This window comes from Lampetra fluviatilis, chromosome 8 (assembly GCF_964198595.1).
Source record: "Lampetra fluviatilis chromosome 8, kcLamFluv1.1, whole genome shotgun sequence".
NCBI lineage: Eukaryota > Metazoa > Chordata > Hyperoartia > Petromyzontiformes > Petromyzontidae > Lampetra > Lampetra fluviatilis.
In genome coordinates this window covers 8,223,862-8,244,188 of record NC_136282.1, presented here as the reverse complement: position 1 = coordinate 8,244,188, position 20,327 = coordinate 8,223,862, and the positions used below count along the sequence as shown (strand labels likewise).

Genomic DNA, 20,327 nt, shown 5'->3' with positions numbered 1-20,327 from the left:
AACCATAGTTATCAAAATGTACTGCTTATTTGGGTGTGCACTAAATCATCTTTTGATGGAAACTAACAATATCAAGTGCAGTTATGTTTTATTAATTATAACATTGGCATTAGTCCTGGCACTGATTATAGTGATACTTTTGATATGATGTTATACAAAAAAAGGAAAGATGATGGTATTGTCAGGATCTCAATTATTATAATCCACCAAGATGCAAAACATAATAGTCAAATATATATAGTTTTATTATAAAATGTCAAATCTTCATTGAATAAACTCCCATACAGATTCCTAGAAATCAATTAATTAGAATTTATATAGAGTAAATTATTGGTTTAATCAACCAAATTTCAAGGGCAAGCAGCATGTACTTGCCCTCATTTTGCATGGGTAATGTTATAAATGCAACAAATATTTACTTTGTGGTCGGAATTCGTCTTTTTCATATACCCCATCTATCGCTCTTCCTACATGGGTTCCCATGCACATTTGTCGTTGAAAAATAACTGGCGTCATTACGGATGGAAAGCAACTTTGAGTACCATTCGGACGTGCAGTGCTACCTGGTGGCTGCTTCTGGAAACTCCGAATCACTCAAATGTGGAATGGCGTGTCTCTAACGTGGCTCCTTAACTTCACAGTTATTTCGATTGCCATTGTCCAATTATTTTACACCTACACAAGCACGTAACAGCATTATGTAAGCATTTTACCAGAATTCGTGTTTACCTAATCCATTTACGTTATTGTCGCATGTTGCACAAAATCACATGCTGAAAATGAAACACATATCCAACATTTGAAATTGGCGTTCACGTCTCATACCATTCAGCTGTTTTTTTTTTACAATTACGAAACAAGCCTTTTTCTATTAATTATACCTCTTGGACAACCTCTGGAAATATGTAAATATGGTTTAAAACAAATATTTGTGAACAAAAGGAACTTTTCCAGTCAAAACATAATTTGCAGCGATTTCCTAATCCACTGCTGGATAAACAAGGCTTTCCCATGCTGTCAGTCATGGGGGTTGTTTGACCATACTTCACCACACTGGTCAGTACAGCATGGTGAAGGGAAACCAAGGACGGTTCAAATATCACTTGCTGATGTTAGTTGCGGTTGGGATTCACACTCAAGTCACCAGGTCTCCCACTGTGCTCCCCCCAACTTTTCCAGCTAATGTATATACTCAACTAGACTCTACGTTGTTTCTGAAATGTAATTCTAAACCTTTTGTTGGACCTTGGGATCTGGGATGTTATTTGGAAGCACTTTAAATAAATGGACAAAATAATGTAATTATCGCAAATTCTCACGTGTGTCTGTACAAAACTCTGGAAGGTAGTGTGTAATGTGTGAACATGATTCACCAATAATATGAAGTATGTGCGGTAGTTACGATTACTCTGTAATCGAGGGTACTTACACTATCAAACTGTCCATGAAATTTAAGTGTTGTTCATTCTTTGTTGTTTACCGGATACATGTATGTTTTCTATGGGTTCTGTGTCTTTCGTTTATTGAAATCCTATAATGCAGCACTCAATGGATTAAACATCAATGTTTACATCTTGTCTAAAGCCTTTCTCCTATGGATGCACCATGTCTGTAATGTTCTTTAAAATGTATTTAAAATAAATATAGGAATGTGTACCTACTTGTAACCTTGTGATGGGTATCAATAATGATCGTCACACATTTCTGCATTGTGCCTATTTTGCTTCAAATAACTAAAATGCACCTGATCATGTCAAATTTTGAAAGCTATGCAATGTTTAGCCTGGTAACTACTTGAATAAGGGACCTCCAGAACTTGCCAGGGACTCTGTTTTTTCCCCCACATTAAAGCCACACTCATGAATGGTATTTGCCAACCATCCCATTGCAGGACTCTCCTGAAAAAGTGTATTGAGACTTAATTAAGGCTTTCCTGAGGAAATAATTGTCATTTTATTTAATTGACTATTTTTGTAATGACTCATTGTATTCATGATTCATCATTGCCTTCCTTAGTATTTGTTAATGGCAACATGATTTGAAAGCTCGCGCTAAGACCAGGAATAAGAATACAAACGTACATGGCGTCCATTCCTAAACCTTAGAACAGTCTTAAGTACCTAAGCCCTGAACGGCAATAACCTGGCCAACCCCCTCCCCCGCCTGCTCTGACGAGTCCGATGTGCCTGATACCGTCAATGCAACTGGTAATGCCGTCCAGAATTTCAGGATGTTGCAATGTATGATGTGAAGATGTGGAATAAAAATATTTTATACATTAAAAAAAAAACTCGTGCTATATGTGATAAAATATTTGCAATTAACTATGCGAATATTCCTTCTCACAAGGCATTGCAATAAGAAGGTGGCCTCACTACCCTATCTAAAATGTATATAAATGTATCCCCTTAATTCACTTGAATGAACGCCTCCCCATGTGAAGTATGGTTGTTGACCACACTTCACCATGCGAGTCATTGCGGGTTGGTAAAGGGGCTGGGGAGTCCAAAACTAGTATCACTCGCCACTGATGTCAGCCATGTGTAAGAATCGAACTCAGGTTATTGAGCGCATACAACAGTGCACTAACCATTACACCACCGCTCCACTTCCAACAAAGTGTATTCTAACCACTCTATATACGACAGTTTAATTGCCCATTATGATTGACACGAAAGAGATTCGGCATCGCACAAGTTGAAACACAACGCCTAGGGCAACACAAAAGAGTTGTGAACGCCTGTTTTTGTTCACTGGGATTTGTACATTTCGCGTCAAGTTGCTCATTGGTGCGTTGATCAGCAACACGCTCGGGGCTAAACTTGAGGTTGAGCAAATGTACACAGAGCTCTTGATAGGCAATTCTCATCGCCATTATATAACATGTGATGAAATCCTCTGGCAACAATAACGATTTATAAATGTCTACTAGTAATTGTACATTGACATGAGAGCAATGTAAGTGGTGGGGTGCAGTAATCTGTTAGTTCGTTTGTTCCTCAATCCGCGTGTCCTGGTGAGGGTCGCAGCGGTAGCATGTTGAGTAGGGCGGTCCAGACTTCCCTTTCCCTGGCGATGGACTCTTAACTCTTACTGCTGAATTCCCAGGTTCCCAGGCCAGCTGAGCGACATAGTCCCATCAGCGTGTCTTGGGCAGGCCTTGGGGTCTTCGCCCAGTGAGACATGCCCGGTAGAGTTCGAAGGGCAGTCTACCGGGGGGCATCCTTACCAGGTGCCCGAACCACCTTATCTGGCTCCTCTCGATCCGGAGGAGCAGCAGTTTGACTCTGGCGCTCTCCCGGATAACCGAGCTCCTCACCCGATCACGAAGAGTGAGTCTGGCAACCCTGCGGAGAAACCTCATTTTGGCCCTTTGTACCCACAATCTTATTCTTTCGGTCATCACCCTAAGCTCGACCTGTTAACCAAGAGCTTTATTCGACAACTCAGCTCCCGCTTCACTACCACGGAATGGTACAGCACCCATATCACTGCAGACACCGCAACGATCCACTGGCCAATCTCCTGTTCCCACTTACCATCACCCCGAGCTACTTAAACTCCTCCACTAAGGACAGCTATTCCCCCCTCACCTGGAGAGCAGACTCCACCATCTCCTGGGAGTGAACTATGACCTCAGCTTTGGAGGTGCTGATCTTCATCCGAGCCGCTTTACACTCCGCATCAAACCGTTCAAGTGCATGCTGGAGATCACAGACTGCAAAAAGCAGATACGCCACCTCCATGCCCCAACACGGGGTACTCTCCATACTTCGGCTGCGCCTTGATATCCTGTCCATGAAAATCACAAACAGGAGTGGAGACAAGACGCACCCTTAGCAGAGTCCAACACCCACAGTGAACGACTTTGATTTAACACCAAGAATATGGAGGGACTGAATAGAGGGACTGGATAGCACACAAAAGCGGCACCTCCGACAAGACATTCTGGGGAACATGGTCATATGCCTACAAAGCAGAGGTAGACTGGAGAGGCATACTCCCATGACCCCTCAAATATCTGTGAGAGGGAAAAGAGCTGGTCCATTGTTCAACGGCCCTGACAGAATCCACATTATTTATCCTGAATCTGAGGCTCAACCACCGGGCGCAGCCTCCTCTCCAGCACTCTGGCATAGTCTTTACCTGGGATGCTGAGGAGTGTGGTCCCTCTGTAGTTGGAGCACACCCTCTGGTTTCCAGTTTGCCAATCTAGAGGTACTGTACCCGCCTTTCATGCAACACTGTCCAGAACTTTCAACAACTCTGGGTGAATCTCAACTACCCCAGCAGCTTTTCCGCTACGAAGGCCCTCGACTACCGCAGCGACTTCGGCAGCCATGATGGACCCCCCCCCCCCCCCCGCTGTTTCCAGGGCTGCCTCCTGAGTGGAGGGCATATCCACCGGGTTGAGTAGCTCCTCAAAGCGTTCGTTCCATCTCTCGACTATCTCCTGAGTTGAGTTCAATGTTACGCCACCCTTACTGGGAACAGCCTGGGCGACGTCCTGTTGACCCCTCCTAAGGCGTCAGATGGTTTACCAGAATATCTCTGAGGCTGCCTGGTCGTCCCTCTCCAAACTCCTCACATGCCTGGGCTTTCGCTTCAGCAACTGCTACCACTGCTGCCCCCTTGGCAAGCCGGTACCTCTCAATTGAGTCGGGAGACCTTTTTCCGAGCATAGCTCGGAAAACCTCCTTCTTCAAATTGACAGATTCCCTCACCACCGGTGTCCACCAGCAGGTCCTAGGGTTGCCGCCATGACAGGCACCAACTGCCTTCAGGCCACAGCTTTTCAGAGCTGCATTGACAATCGAGGTGCTGAACATCATCCACTCGGACTCAATGTACATAACCTCCCATGGAGTGTACGAGAAGTTGAAGTCTTTCTGCACTGGGTCTTCTGCCAGAAGTTCTCAGAAATCAGAGAGGTTCTCTGATTTTGATATTTCAGAACCATTCATGAGGGGCTTTTGTTTGGACCGTTATTTGTCTGGAATCTCCCCCTAGACATGTTTGGCAAGGGAGACCCTACCAGGAGTACAAGACTCTAGGCGACATAACTCTGAGGGTCATTGGAACACACAAACCCCACCACCACGATAAGGTTACGATTATTTGGTACAGTAATCTGAATAGTGGAAACTATCAACGTGTATAACGAGTAGAACTGGTGAGTTCGTATGTATGTACCATATGTTGAACTTCTTTCGCACTGCACATAGTCAGCCATGCTAATCGTAGGTGCGGGGGAAGGACAACAAACTAAACACAAAACGCAGTTCTAAATAAATGAGTGTCTGCACTGATCACAGATAGACGGGTGTGTAGTGGAAATGACATTAAGGATAGAGTTGGTGAATGAGGCATCAGCATTAACGATGAGTGAAATGGGGCCTCTCTTCACCAAACAGCACAAACCAGTGTGGTGAAGTATAATTGGCATGGTGGCGAGATTTTAACTTTCTCACCTGATATGCAGGAGATCATGGGTTTGATCCTGACCCTGACGCCGTGGTCGCGTGGATTTTTCTCCAAGTCCTCCGGTATTTTACCTCTCTATTTAGAAACATGTGTTTAGATTATTTGGCTGCTATACAGTTCCATATAAGCCACTTCGTTGAGCGATCATTTGTGGCCAGTTCGCTTCTGAAAACGAGCTGTATAGCTCAGTGGGCCTTACCTGATTAAATAACAAGTTAGTTTAGTTTTAAAATAGTGTAATAGTTTAAACAATAATCCCCCATGACCAATTTGGTGTGAGGAGACCTTCAAGGCCTGTATCTGTACTCAGAGCCGGTCCAGCCACTAAGCGACCCTTGCAATTGCAAAGGGTCCCGTGGCCAGCAGAGGGCCCCCTAGAGTCACTGCTAGCTAGTGGGTGAAAAAAATCATACATCAAAGGGGCCTCCAACCAAATTTTTCTTAGGGCCCCCAAAGGTCTAGGGCCGGTTCTGTCTGTACTATCCAAATCATAAAAAAATCACAAGAGTTGGTAACATGCCCCAAGCCTTGCTGAGGTCTTAGTTTACCAAATATTATTGATAATTGTGTGTTTAATGCATTTCAAATATTTAATGCATCCACAACAGCAATAAATAATTTCTGAAAAATGAATGAACATTTCTAGTATGTGTAATATATTTACATCCTTGGCATCCACACCCTGCAAATATTTACACTTTTCTTTATCAGCCAAGGAGCATCATGGTTTAGGAATACATCACGTGATGCTGTCTCGAGATACGCACTGGTGGAACCAGCCAAACAATCCATTCATCAATTGAGAACCCAATAAGATAAATTGTCTCTTGAGCATAGAGGTAAAACTGGTTACAGTACTGGTAATAATTTCAAGCAGTGGTCCTTAACCTGGGGTACAAGATTACCTTTCTGGGGGTGGGAGACATACCAGTTTTTTTTAGAAGGTAAATCATTGAAGCACAAATTAAGCACGGGCACGTAAGTACAACTTCGTTGTTTCAACATAGCCATCTCAGCACGCTCGCAGTGGAGGCCGCTCACCGATCTTACATTAACATGCAATTTTTTTCCTGGCGGCCCTATAATTGGTGGAAAACCAACCACCATCACGGTCGCTGCCCACCACTTACATTAACATTACCTGCCCTGCTCATGCTGCTGACATTTGGGCTATGCCCATTTCAAACTTTTATTAACAGTTTGCCTTTTCCTGATGACGAGCGCTTGTGTTGCGATCGAAACGTCGTAGTTTTTATTTTATTTGAACCTATCTTTACCGAAAGATAAAAAGAATATAACATTATACATTGTTTAACGATTGAGAACCAAAGGAGTGCAAGGCTGGAGTAAAGATTAAGAATAATTGGTTTACTTAAGGTGAGCAGATTGATATTGTTAGTGGTGGATTCTTGGATTTGGTACAGTGTATGCCATTGGCATCATATGATGAATATTTTTCCATATGGCAAGTGATGTTCAACATCAAATTTAGAGTTGGCAGAAGAAAATGTGTGATTATGTTTTCATGGAAGTTAACGCATATCGGTTTAGTGTAAATCACAAAAAACCAAATAAAATGTGGAAGTCACAAGTTTGTATCATGCATGATCTCATTGTGGTGATTTAGTGTGCCCGAGCTTGGTAAATAGGCGTTGCACATTTTCATGGGAAATAAACTGGAACCTTTACTGCTGCTCCTGGGAAATGTCAAAAGACATAAATCCTTTAGTAGTAGGTTTTTACCCTTTTAAACTGGTACAAAACTGACACCTTTATTCAAGGCATCATGTTTGCAATAACCACAACACAAGTAGTCAAAAAAGCAAACAAAAAGAAGCAACTCTGATAATGATAATAATATGCAGTGTCCTTGAAGTTGATTGGTCCACACCCGAGACGGCTTTCTTTAGAGCCTAGTCCCCATTGGTGTTGGACCAGATGACACCAGAAGGCGTACAACTCAAACACAGTGCAATATCAGAGTATTGAGAGCTCGGGGTAAGCATTTACACTATGAGATCTCTTTTACCAGTGGCAAAATATAGTAGTAGGTTTTTACCCTTTAAAAGAAAGCCGTCTCGGGTGTGGACCAATCAACTTCAAGGACAGTGCATATTATTATCATTATCAGAGTTGCTTCTTTTTGTTTGCTTTTTTGACTACTTGTGTTGTGGTTATTGCAAACATGATGCCTTGAATAAAGGTGTCAGTTTTGTACCAGTTTAAAAGGGTAAAAACCTACTACTATATTTTGCCACTGGTAAAAGACATCTCATAACATAAACCCTCCTCTTCATATGCACATTCTTTTTGTTAAGGCGTTCTTCCACCTCCAACCCAGCTTATATATAAGCTCCTAGCTTGGTAGTGTCTCATTCTTCACCTGAATACGGCTGCTTGCGTTGTAGCCGAAACGTCGTGAGAATTATTTTATGTTTTATTTTTATTAGTTTATTACTTCCCTTCTACGTGACTTTACCGAAAGAACCAAGAAGATAACCCCTTTGTCAAACATATTTTACAAAGGGTTCGTATTTTTTAAAGCTCGCCAAAGCAAATGGCTTAATTCAGCGTAAATAGTATTTAATTCACAGTGAGTCGAGCGGTGTAGGTGTAAGACTATACATGAGGTCACATTGACCCCTGTATCTCAGTGACCATAGGGAGCACACATGCGCTGGATGTGTATGGTCAGTGATTAACAAAACACCCGAATGCCACTCTTCATCGCATATTCTGCTGCCACGTACGCTGTGCTTAAACATCCCGGCGATGAAATGAATGTGGCGCATCGAGTAAACTGCAGTGCAAGTCCCCGAATGTAAACCGAGCAGATTGACGGTGAACACAGCGTGCCCGTTAAAGTGCGGGAAGTGTGGTTGGTTAGATTGGAGGATAACGCTTATTTAATCCGTTGCGTTTCCTGCGGGGATGACTTGTATCCTGTGCAATGCCCTCCCTTCTCTGTGATTCGCCGTGATCCTCTTGAGCAGCTGCGCTGAAATGAAAATTAAAACTCCAAGCAGCTGAACAGGGGCGGGGTGGGTGGTGTGTACCTCCTGACTTGAACATCCTCACTCGCCCCATTACTCACACCAAGCCCAAATAATCACCCGAGCCCCAACTCGCCCATCCCTTCTCAGTTCCCAGTGCCATCACCACCCCCCCACCACCACTCCACTCTCTCTCTTTTCCTAAAAATAACCCGAGCAGTGGCGACTGGCTCACCCCTCGGCTTCCCTCTTTCGCATGCGGGCCCCGCAGTCGGCAAAACTATTGGGCGGTTGAACGTCAGCCGCTCTTATTTTCCCCGTCGCCCGTTGTGAATTTGAAGGTAAACCGTTGTCGTGAGTGTCCACTGAGAGTTGAGTGAACTTTGTCGGTCAGCCTCTGTGAGTGCCATTGGAAGAGGGCGAGAGAGTGCGTAGAGATACGAGGCTGGGTCGGAGCGCATGTATTTAAGCGGCACGTGTTTCGTTCATTGCGAGTAGCCACATATGTTAATGAGCGAGTGCTTAAGGGTTGGCAATGAGTAAATGTCGTCCTGTGCGTCAATGTGTACTGGTGCCAAACGGTCATGTCTTTTTCGTGTGATAAATTACATCAGCGATTGCATAATACTCCAGCTCGTCATCGTGAATGGTGCTTGTGTTAACGTCGTTTGTTCGAACTCCTGTCACCGCCACCTTCCCTCCATTGCCACATCTCAAAGCGTTAATAAAAGTCTGCACAACTGCGGCGAAGCAGCTTAGTTTTCAAGAGCAGTAATCTCTCAATGTCCCCGAGAACATAATTACGGCAAGGGATATGTTACCTCGTCAAATGGTATGGAACAGGGCTTATATAAGTCCCGCAAGTCAATGCAATGCAATATAAACCATGACCCTACTGATATTGAGTCATGTAAAGATGTTTCCTTTTTAGAAACGTGGTTTAGAACTTGAAAACCAAGAGTAGTACGTGGATAATAATGAATACACAAACATCCGCATACATAAAAAAAACCCTCTTTACAAAATGCACGTTTTTTTTTGTTTTGAGATCACAGTTTGCAAAAGACCAACGGACTGCAATCTGCGAATCACAAAGCAATGGATATTGAGGAAACACCAGAGACTATGCCGGTGCATGTTTGGAAAAGGCAAAGCTGGAGAGTGGGCATTGTATGCCATTTATCATCCATCCATTGAACTAAATACACAGTAGCCATGGTAGCAAGGTGGTGCTAAAACCCAAAGGCGTGTCTGAAGTTTATTGAATAAAAACTACAATAATACACGTCATTGGTACTAGATATGTACTTTTTATTTGCCAGCTCGAAATTCTTAAAATTCCCGCTGTGTGTGTGTGTGTTTTTTTAATTACCGATACAGGTACAGCAACTATTTTGCATCAATAAACAGGTGAACTTTAGGAGAAATTGGCAGCACCTGCCATTTGAAGCTGCCTGGGGTGAAGGATGCCTCTTTCCTTCTGCGGAAGTGACAACAGCTCCGCTTACAGCGTGGAAAAGGGCGTCCTCAAAAATGCCTGCTTTGTGGATGCTCTCAACCTGGTGCCTCACGTCTTCCTGCTCTTCATCACGTGCCCCATCCTCTTCATAGGCAAGAGATGACATCACCGATGGTGTTCATACCACGCCAGGCACTGCGATCTGCCACTCTGCTTCACCTTGTTACAGTGGGTCTTAGAATTGACGGGCTAATTCAGGTGTGGAGTGGCCCTTAGTGTGTTCGTTTCCTTGAACAAAAAAAACTCTTGTTATTTTCAGGAAGACTTATTTAGTTCATTTATAGAATGTCATGTTATATCGATATTGTCTATCTATATAGAATACATCTTTACAAACGATTTAAAATGTAAAGACAGACATTTCAGACACCACTGAACATCACAGCCCATTCTTGAATGAACAATCATACGCTGTCGTTACAGGATAGAATTAAACTGGGACTCCCTGTTTAACACGTAGGCTTTAGCGAGCCGATATTAACCATTATAGAGGTTTTTTGGGTTAAATCGCGTTAATATAAATGTGTCGTTAAACCTGCCACCACCCGACACAGCCAATTAGTAAGGTTTGTCACGCGAAACAAAACATGGCAACTCGTTACTAGTACAGCACACCGGTGTGTTTGAGAGTAAAACCACAGCATTTACAATCTGAGTACAACGTTTCGCCAGTAATTACACTAATATCACCAGACGACAGCCAGGTTTGTGGAGAAATCCTCCTGTTTCGTTCTTAAATAGAGGGACAAATGTGATGTCGTCACTCAGGAACGAAGGCCAGGGGGGTAATGTATGCATATAAATTACAATGCCTGGCCCGTGACGTTAATGTGCAGTTTGTATACACAGCTAAATGCAAGTCAGCATTTCTTATTCAGCTTTTGCACTGTGTCATATTTTCCCCAATAAAGACAATGCCAGGGTCTCCCAATGTGCCTACAATTATATGGGAGATATAGTATGTCTGCTGATGTCATTTCTAAGATACACTGTAGAATCGGTAATAGGACATTGTTTTGGCAACGCTGAACGACTCTGCAAATATCAGTATGTTGCACATCCCCATTGGGCACAATCACAAACATTCGGTGAGTATTCATTGGCAATGTCCTGGTGCTTAAACGACTCTGCAAATATCAGTAAGTTGCACATCCCCATTGGGCACAGGCACAAGCATTCGGTGAGTATTCATTGGCATTGTCCTGGTGCGTGACTGTTGTGACAGAGAAGACTAATCTTGCGGGAATCTCAGGGCCATCTGTGGAAAAACCCGTCAGACCGAAGGCCCATTGGCCGGTGAAAGATTTGCTCGGGAAAATATTAGCAGTGCTCGAATGCCTTTGCGAATTTGTGCGTGTCAGTTTCAGTGCACTCAGAGCAGGGGCCAGAGGACACTGAGTCACTGTCATGCTACTGTCATATTGAGCTTTATTGAGTAAAGCATTATTATAAATGTACAATTAAATAAAAACGTTTTTTTTATGTGTGCATTAAGTTAATACAGTATCTCGTGCACACATTTCTGCTCCAATTTTTTTTAATCAAATTAAATGACAGAATTTTATGAGCAACCAACAAGCAAAATGAGTCATGCTTTTATTACAAAGTGATCTGTTGGGTAATTATTGTCATGATTTAGGGTGATGATGTTGTTAAAATACGTAGGTGAATGCAACACCGCTAGTGGCTGCAGATGTCAAATCAACACATGATATTTAGTCGATATGCAAACGATTCTCATGTGCACAATTCGATTCCTGTTTTGCGAGTGTAAGCATCCTTTGTAATAAATCAATGTATATAACACTACATGCCTACTGTTAGTTTAGAGGCCCAACTGTGCAGGTTTTGTTTATCGCTACCGCTTGAGGAACTAATGTTTCATGAATATACATTTAATTTCTTGATATGGACCAATAAAACATGTTAATTAGCAATCGCATTTTAGTTATTCACTTTAATTGGTCACATAAAGACATCAGTACCACTAGTTTTGCCACTTGAGGTAACACTGACTACTGATGTGACCCAAGGACTAAATGTCCATTCATTAAAAATAAAACTGATGCCATTTATTTATCGAGGTCTCAAGACTATTTTGTATGTGAGAAGAAACCTGTGGACCCAAAGAAGTCCAATACACGCTAGAGGATAACGCTCAAAGGCTCACACAGACGGGTTCATGATCACAATTGCCGTACTGCCATTTTCTAGCCACCTGACAGCAGCGTGTGGGAGAGACTCAAATACCTGCGTGATTCACCAACACTTGTCTCCTAAGCGCAAGATTTATTGTGTGTGCCATGATCATACCCGGTTCATGACCTCAGTGTGAGTCTGTGTAAATGTGTATGTTCTGGGAGAAAAACGAGGATAATGTAATGGAAAGATTGAATCTGCGGATATATTCTTTGGGGTCTGATTTGGTCCACAGATAATGGGAGTCACAGGTAAAACTGCTTCAGATGAGTGTCTACATGTGTAAAGGTTTTGGGATTAAGTTTTGATTTAAAGCTTTCGTGACTGCAGGGATTCATATTCTTGGTTATTTCGGTAAAGTCACATAGAAGGGAAATAATAAAATAATACATTTTCTTGCTGTGGATTTCACACCAGATGATGATTGCTTGTGTTGCAGTCGCAACGTCGTGAGAATGTAATTGTTTTATATTTTTATTATTTTATTATTTCCCTTCTACGTGATTTTACCGAAAGAACCAAGAATATGTTTTGGGATTAAGTTGCATTTCCCATTGCGACACTGGCTCATGTGACAGTGCTGGACTACGCTCTTTGTTGTTGTTGTCCATTGACTGCGGTGCAGGCTGGGGCAGCCAGAGCTCCAAGGTGCAGATCCACCACAGCACGTGGCTACACTTCCCGGGGCACAGCCTGCGCTGGGTCCTCACGTTCACCCTCTTCTTTGTGGGCTTCTGCGAGATTGCCGAGGGCATGGTCTCGGACAGGTGAGCAGCGTTTCCTCGACAGGTACTGCGAGATCCGACCGTGTTTGTCCAGTGCTCGCCGAGCTGCATCGGCTTACGGTTTTGCCGAACGAATAAGTTACAAGGTCGCACTCGTTGCACACAAAATGCTTTGCCACAAATCAAGCACAATACCTCGCTGATCTCGCCAAGGTGCATACACCATCACGCGAATTCCGGTCATCCTCGCAGCGGATTTTGACTGGCCATCGAACTAAGACGTCACTGCATCGCGCGCATTCAGATACGCTTCTGCGGCCGTCTGGAACGCTCTTCCTTCCGATATTAGCAAGCCACTGGAGCAATGCACTTTTCAGTCTAGATTGCAAACTAATTTCTTTAAAACCACTTTTTGTGTTTAATTTGTTGTCCTTCCCCGCACCTTCAATCAGCACGGTTGTCTACGTACGGTACAAAAGAAGTTCAACATACATAAGAGGAGCGGTGTCCTTTTTCCTGGTGGTCACCCATCCAAAGAGTGTCCAAACCTACTTGGTTGGCTTCTGAGATGGGACGCGATCAATCACATCCCCCACGCGATTCGGTCGGACAGTTGTAGGCTGTTGCCGGGGTTGTGCTGTCAACAGAGGGCAGTGCGGCAGAATCCAGGGTACTGCCCTATGCTCCGTCTACGCTTGCTTTCTGCCTGCCCTGCAACGACCCGCACTGACCAGCATGGTGAAGTATGGTCAAATAACCCCCGTTGCGAAGTAAAGCTATTGAGAGGCCTTCATCCAGCAGTGGATTGAATGCTCACTAATAGAACACGAGCAGACACCTCGGATTAGCACGGCTGGCTATGCACGATGTGAAAGAAGTTCAGCATACATACAGAACGCCGTATGGATTGTAATGATACCGAATATACAATATGTGCCACCTGCTGCCAGATTTATCTTTGAACCACCTGACGACCTCTTCCATCATTGCTCCACCTCCTGCGTGTTGTTAACAAAAGTCTGCCACCAATTCAGGCAAAACAAAGACTCACACACCCCCGACAGCCAAATCGACTGTAAGTGCTGTTCGCGAGACACCCATATCAGCTGGTCTGACGCACACAAGAGTAAAGGTGGCCAACACCACGCACAGCCACCTTTGTCTCCCCCTGTGCTGATGGTCACACTTGGCATTTAAGGCTGAATTAATCGTCGTGATTTTTATTTTTTTTTACTTTTATTAATTTTAATGTTTTACCTACGTGACTTTACCGAAACAACCCAAGAATATGAATCCTTGCAGTCACGAAAGCTTCAAATCTAGAACTGAATTAATCCACAGGATGGATGCCCAAGAACAGACAGGTTCTGAAAGTATACTATTGACCACTTATGTTAACCGTGGCCGGGTATGAAACTCACGTGCGCAATTGAAAGGGATAACCACTGAACCACTATATCCACGCGAAGAGATCTTCGGCTTCGCCAACATAGGATATTGAGCCATGCCCTGTGAGCGAGCACCAGTTAAGGCCAGCACAGTGCACGCCAGCATGGTGTCTACAGCACCACACTCGGTGGTGAGGTGACCTTTGTCTCCTCAGTGCTGGTGTTTACGCACTGTTTTCTACACACACACATGATGCCTGTTGGAGTAGGTGCCAACAAGCACCTGTTATATGCCAAGGCTCTAATGAGTGGATGGATTACGTTACAGTATTATTTTTGGAAATGATACTTCAAATTAATTGAATCATTTTTTTTATTTGCCTTCACAGTTTTCAAAACTGATTACTTAACAAAAATTGATGCTGGCAGTCTGTGCAATATTTTGGTTATGAAAGCATCACTGGTGCGCTGTCTTCTTTCTCAGTGTCATTAGGATTTAATTAGCTTTTTACAAGCTATTCAGAAACACTCACGCTGCACAGATTGCCACATTTTCTGCAGTCAGAAGTTGCATGTTCATTCGTACCCGTCGAATGAAAACATATTGAACTTGGGACATTTCCCTTGATCACCAAATTATGTTACCCTATTTGTATTTTTGTATTTTAGGATTGTATATTACGGCTAGTTTACATTTTATATTGTATACTTTTTCAAAATTTTACATACTTTAGCCCCTGAGTATTAGTTAGACTTTGTAATTTTAGTATAGTTAGACTGTATACCACTTATTTAAGTTTTAAGATTCCTACATGTTGAATGTATGCACCTTCCTGCCATAGTAAATTCCTTGTTTGTGCAAACTTTCATGGCGAATAAAACCCTTTCTGATTCTGATTAAAGCCAAATGAATGCCTCACGTGAGTAAGCCTCGTTACCGAAACACACACACCACCACCACCACATGCACAAACCCGATATTGCACTCTTCTGGATTTTATTGCAGCTTCCTGCCAACGAGCCACCTCCACCTCTACATGCCACCCATGATGGGGTTCATCGCTGGCTTGGCCTCCATCGTCTATTACCACAACATCGAGACGTCCAACTTCCCGAAGCTCTTGCTGGGTAAGCCATGTATCTTACATTCCTGTCTGTGCAGTGTTTTTATTTAGCTAGTAATTATATACTTAGAGCAGGGCTGCGTTATTGGCAAGCAGAGCGCAGGGCAGCACAATCAATTGTTTTGTACTTCTATATTCCTAACATCCATGCTCCCCACCTTTGCCGACCCCTACTGACCAGCGTGGCAAAGTCTGCTCAGATAATTTCAATGATCTGCACAGCGTGGGGAGGCCCTTATCCAGGAGTGGATTCACAATGGGCTCTTCATGTGCATGCTGTGGTGTAGGCCAGGGAATATATTACTTTTAAGACATGCTTCGAGATCAAAGGAAAACAGAACACAGTTATAATTATATCAGTTGTAATTTTGATTTGAATAATTAATTGTCTCAAATTAACTTAATACATCTTGTAAAAAAATCTAATGTGGTCTGTTAAGCAAACATAACATGCTCATGGGTTCAATTATTAAACCCAATTTTTGTATTTCATTTGCAGTTGTATTTTGACATATTAATAGAGGAATACATTTCAAATTTCGATTCTGTCGTATACGACATTTTCAGAAAATCTATTTCCATCTCTAGTAATTAAATACAGATGATTCATTGAAGATGACAAAAAGTTGTATTTTTACCAATGACATACGTTGCTCATGATAAGGAAAATTGACATTCACAACAAGTGCTGGAAGCAGAAGTAGACCATGGGGAGATGGGAGGCAAGCAGGGTTGAAAAGATACCAAAAGAAGGAGTTGATTAAAGACAAGAGGACAGGGAGAGGTATGATACAGTCTGTAGTAGGGAAGGGAAGGAGTACAGAGAAAGGGAAGGACACAGGGAAGAGACAGTGCCATCTCAGAAAGTAATTCTGCTGGGTCTGTGTCTTCGGCAGCCCTGCTGGGATACTGGCTGTTGGCCTTCACCATGAAGCTGCTGAAGCTGGTTCAGTTCTGCCAGCACGGCGTGGGGCCCAGCGAGTTGCGCTTCTGCATCACCGCGTTGCTCGTCTTAATCTATGCACTCTTCCTCTGCTTGGAGGTTAACATCATCCGACTCCGGGTGAGTCAGCCTCTTTGTCTGTCAGACAGTGATTTTTATTCCCACGTGTCCATATGTGTTTCTGCCTGGCTGCCAATTGTCAATCTTAATTCCATATCCCGTTTTGCACAATGTTACGGAGGGCCGAGGGTATTTTAGCGTGAGGCCTCGTGAAAATGCAAACCTCCAAATGTCTATCCAACTGAATCGATGAAAGACAAACAAAATCACCATAGAAACAACCTCTATATGCCACCATATTTGTTTTGTAACAGCATTTTATTGAACAGCCTTTAATACTGACAATATCAAACCAATCGGTGTGATGCCAATGGCAAGATGCTTGTTAATTGCAGAGCTGCCAATGAATCCATTATCGTTGAATCTGTGCATGCCACAACAGCACAGTGATATGCTTTGGCATGTGCCAAAGAGTAAATAATACCTCATATTGGCAGAAATCGAGTGTGCAAGCTGGGCAAATTCACCAAGGCCCACGGGCAAAAGGGCCCAGGTGCTATGTTACAAAGAGGTAGGAGGAAATTGCACAAGGGCCCTAAGTCATTCCTTGCACCACGGTCTGGGTCAACCATGCTACACAACTCAATATTGGCTATTTCATTATTTTAACTGCTACTCGCCCCAAGGGCAATTCTGGTCTCTACAGATGGTGGAGTGTTTATTGTATCCTTGGGTGCATCTTCCCATTGCTCCCCCACTGGGATCTGTGCATCTGTTAAACTAACCATTCCAGCACACCACCTGACCCAGACATAATTACACAAGCTACACCATCTTTCCCGTTTGCTGATTTCAAGCCTCATTTCAAACACTGACACTGCCATTTTCCAGTCCTTGTACTCCTTGCTGTTACATCTGAGAGTTGCATTTACAACCGTGGCTAATTTTACACGAGGGTTAGCCTTACACCCTTTGTCCATTTTATTATGTAATTCTTCCGAGCCTATTTTTGGGCTGGCACCAGTGCTGTTCACTGTAATTGGGAGGCAACCACGTGTCAGCCACCATTGGTGGATCCAATGGCGCCATGACAAGGATGTCTACAATTCTTATTTCACAGCTGCATGCTCATATATTCTCCTGTCACAAATGCCAGTGTCACGTGTATGGCTGTTTGATTCCCATATTTATTTACTATATATACTGGGTAGAAAAAAAATACACGTTCACATTCATTCACGTGTTTATTTTTAATGTTGCGTTTTCATTGCTGTACTGAAAGATTGCATGCTGCCATCGTATAATGGTTAACACACAGAGGTGGCAAGATGTTAACTACCTTGCCTGGTATATTGGAGGTCGTGGGTTTTATATAGTTGGAATTTGAATGTTCTCCCTGTGGTCGTGTGGATTTTTCTCCAGGTCCTCCGGTTTTTCCCTTCACATTTAGAAACATGCATTTTGCGTATTTGGCTGCGATAAATTTCCACATGATAAGCCACTTCGTTGAGCTATCATTTGTGGCCAGCTCGCTTCTGCAAAAAGCGCTACACAGCTCAGTGGGCCTTACCTGGTAATATAAAAAAAATCGTTGATAGTTTCAGGCTGCCAGCCCAATCTCCAGGCCTGGAAGTTGCAACAATGGGAATGTGTCTTAAATCCCTCCGCCCTTGTCCACCAATCAGGATAAATGGATACACCACAGTCAGTGGATCGATCGGCAGGCCATGTGTGGTTGGGATAAAGTTTGGGTATTCTCACCTCCTCTGGGATGCCTGGCCAAAGTGTAAAAGTAAACCAAATCCCCTTTAGAGCAGCTCTATAGACCACTCTTTAGCAGAGGCTCTTCCATCCGTGGTGGCATAAACAAGCAGTTGCATGGGCGGCAGCTTTACAGTTTATCCGTTGATTAATCCAAGAGGATTCCTGACTCATGTGGGCCTAATGCCTGAAAGGTGACGATCAGAGTCTGTGAAACCAAATGTAATATTATAAAATCGGCCTTTTTTTCCAATTTCACGTAACACTTAATTTGGATGACGCATTGGTTAGTGAACTGCACTTTGAAACCAGCGACCTGACTTCCATTCCTAGTCACAGCTAACATTGGCGGAGGGTGATATTTGAAACGGTCCATTCCTCTGTCCCCTTAACTAACCTGCACTGACCAGCATGTGTGAATTATGGTCACACAAACTTCATAACTAACGTGGCATGGATAGGCCTTCACCCAAAAATGGATTCTAAGTTATTGTTAACACTCGATTGTCACTGACTTGGCACATTCATAGCAACCACCTGTCCAATAGCACATGAGAACCCTCAGCAATAAGGGCCGACAATGTTCTATCTTCTCACGTGACCCAATGGGATGGAGATCCTCGGTGTCAGATTTTAGAGAATGTGAATAAGTGCTTAGTCAGAAACTATAAATACTTGAGTGGTTCCTCACATACATACATCCTTCCCCACCTCATCGGATGTGAATGTCTCACGCATCGGTGTCCCTCTGCTCGGTCTACACACAAATATACCAACAGCCGTCGTTTTCCCAACTAAGTTGGCCGTGACGTCACCAGAGCACGTGTGCCAGGCTGGGTGCACTTCGAGGCTACGTTAAGTGTGGAATGCTCGCTGGCAAGAGGTGACATGGCAGACCCAGGTCTTATGGGTTAACTGCCCGAGATGACTACACCATCTGCGCCACCCACTTTGCCGCACACACACACGTGTTTTTCTTGCCCCCCATTTAATGGCAAATAGTGTTGCACTATGCACGACTCTGCAATCATCTCTCTACATTGGTTTTCAATTTACTTGTTTGTTCAAATAAGTGACATTTATTCGAGTGAAAATGGTTACGAAAATTAACGAGGGGTAAAACAAAATAATCGTCGCAATAAAAACCAGAAAGTAATGTTGTATACTTACACCTCTTGTATTGAATACATTGAGCGAGTGTGCACTTAATGAGAAGGATACATATTCACACACGTCAAGTGATTTCTCCTTCTACTTATTGGAAACCAAGTGGCTATGGGGATCCTGCCAGGATAAATAAAGATGCTGATTCTGGCAACATTTGCAATAGAATGCAGAATTTATTTTGCATCCTAATGCAACGGCATCTGGAGGTGTTGTAGAAAAACGGTGAGCATATTAATTTTGTAGCGAGAAAGAGACAGTCACTCATAGGATGCCAATGAATTGGATGACAACAGCATGTAATACAAATTGAAAATATCTAGAATCTACATTCAAAGCGTCTCACAATGGGCCGAGGCTTGAACAGGGAGTCTACAGCACAGAAAGCTGGGGGGGGGGGTGTTAGACTATGGGGTGCAGCATAGGAGAACGAGCTACCTCCCACTCAGCGAAGGTTGACTGGGGGCTTCAACAGAAAGCATTGCTCGCTGTCGCAGAGAATGTGTAGATGGGAGTGGAGTGAGATATGATGGGAGTGATAGACATGGGCGAGATCATGGACACACATTACAAAAAATAAAAGTACAAAGGTCTCTCCTTCCAACTAAAAAACATAAATCAACATTATATTTGTCCATCAACCTAATGGGCCTTCTGGACCAATGCTTTCTAGGCTAGCGTTGTCCCGGGAGGTAAATGGTGGACCGGTTTCGATTTTCTGAACCTCGTCAGCAGAGGAGATCCTGTTAAACAAATATTATTGGGTTGCCTGAAGTAATGTGGCCCATGAACACACCAGTGCTGAAAGGTACACTGTCCCAAGGTGGCTGTCTGTTTGCTAACTCTCGAGTATTGTACTGTAGACACTACCTACGTGCACAGATGCCCAGTCACTCAAGCTTTGCTATATCTATTCATCCCCATGGATCTCTTGACATGCATAGAGAGCCTTTGCTGCATCTCATGT

At 43.4% G+C, this 20,327-nt stretch overlaps 1 protein-coding gene across 1 annotated transcript in view; it reads left to right on the top strand.

The window, feature by feature from the left end:
• Window positions 1-9,943: 9,943 nt before the first annotated feature.
• LOC144933729 (ATP-binding cassette sub-family C member 9-like) overlaps window positions 9,944-20,327 on the top strand; it is a 91,507-nt gene continuing 81,123 nt past the window's right edge. The window contains exons 1-4 of the mRNA XM_078858798.1: window positions 9,944-10,088; window positions 12,821-12,962; window positions 15,315-15,436; window positions 16,329-16,495. Of these exons, the coding sequence (XP_078714924.1) occupies window positions 9,944-10,088; window positions 12,821-12,962; window positions 15,315-15,436; window positions 16,329-16,495 (576 nt within the window). The remainder of the gene's footprint in view (window positions 10,089-12,820; window positions 12,963-15,314; window positions 15,437-16,328; window positions 16,496-20,327) is intronic.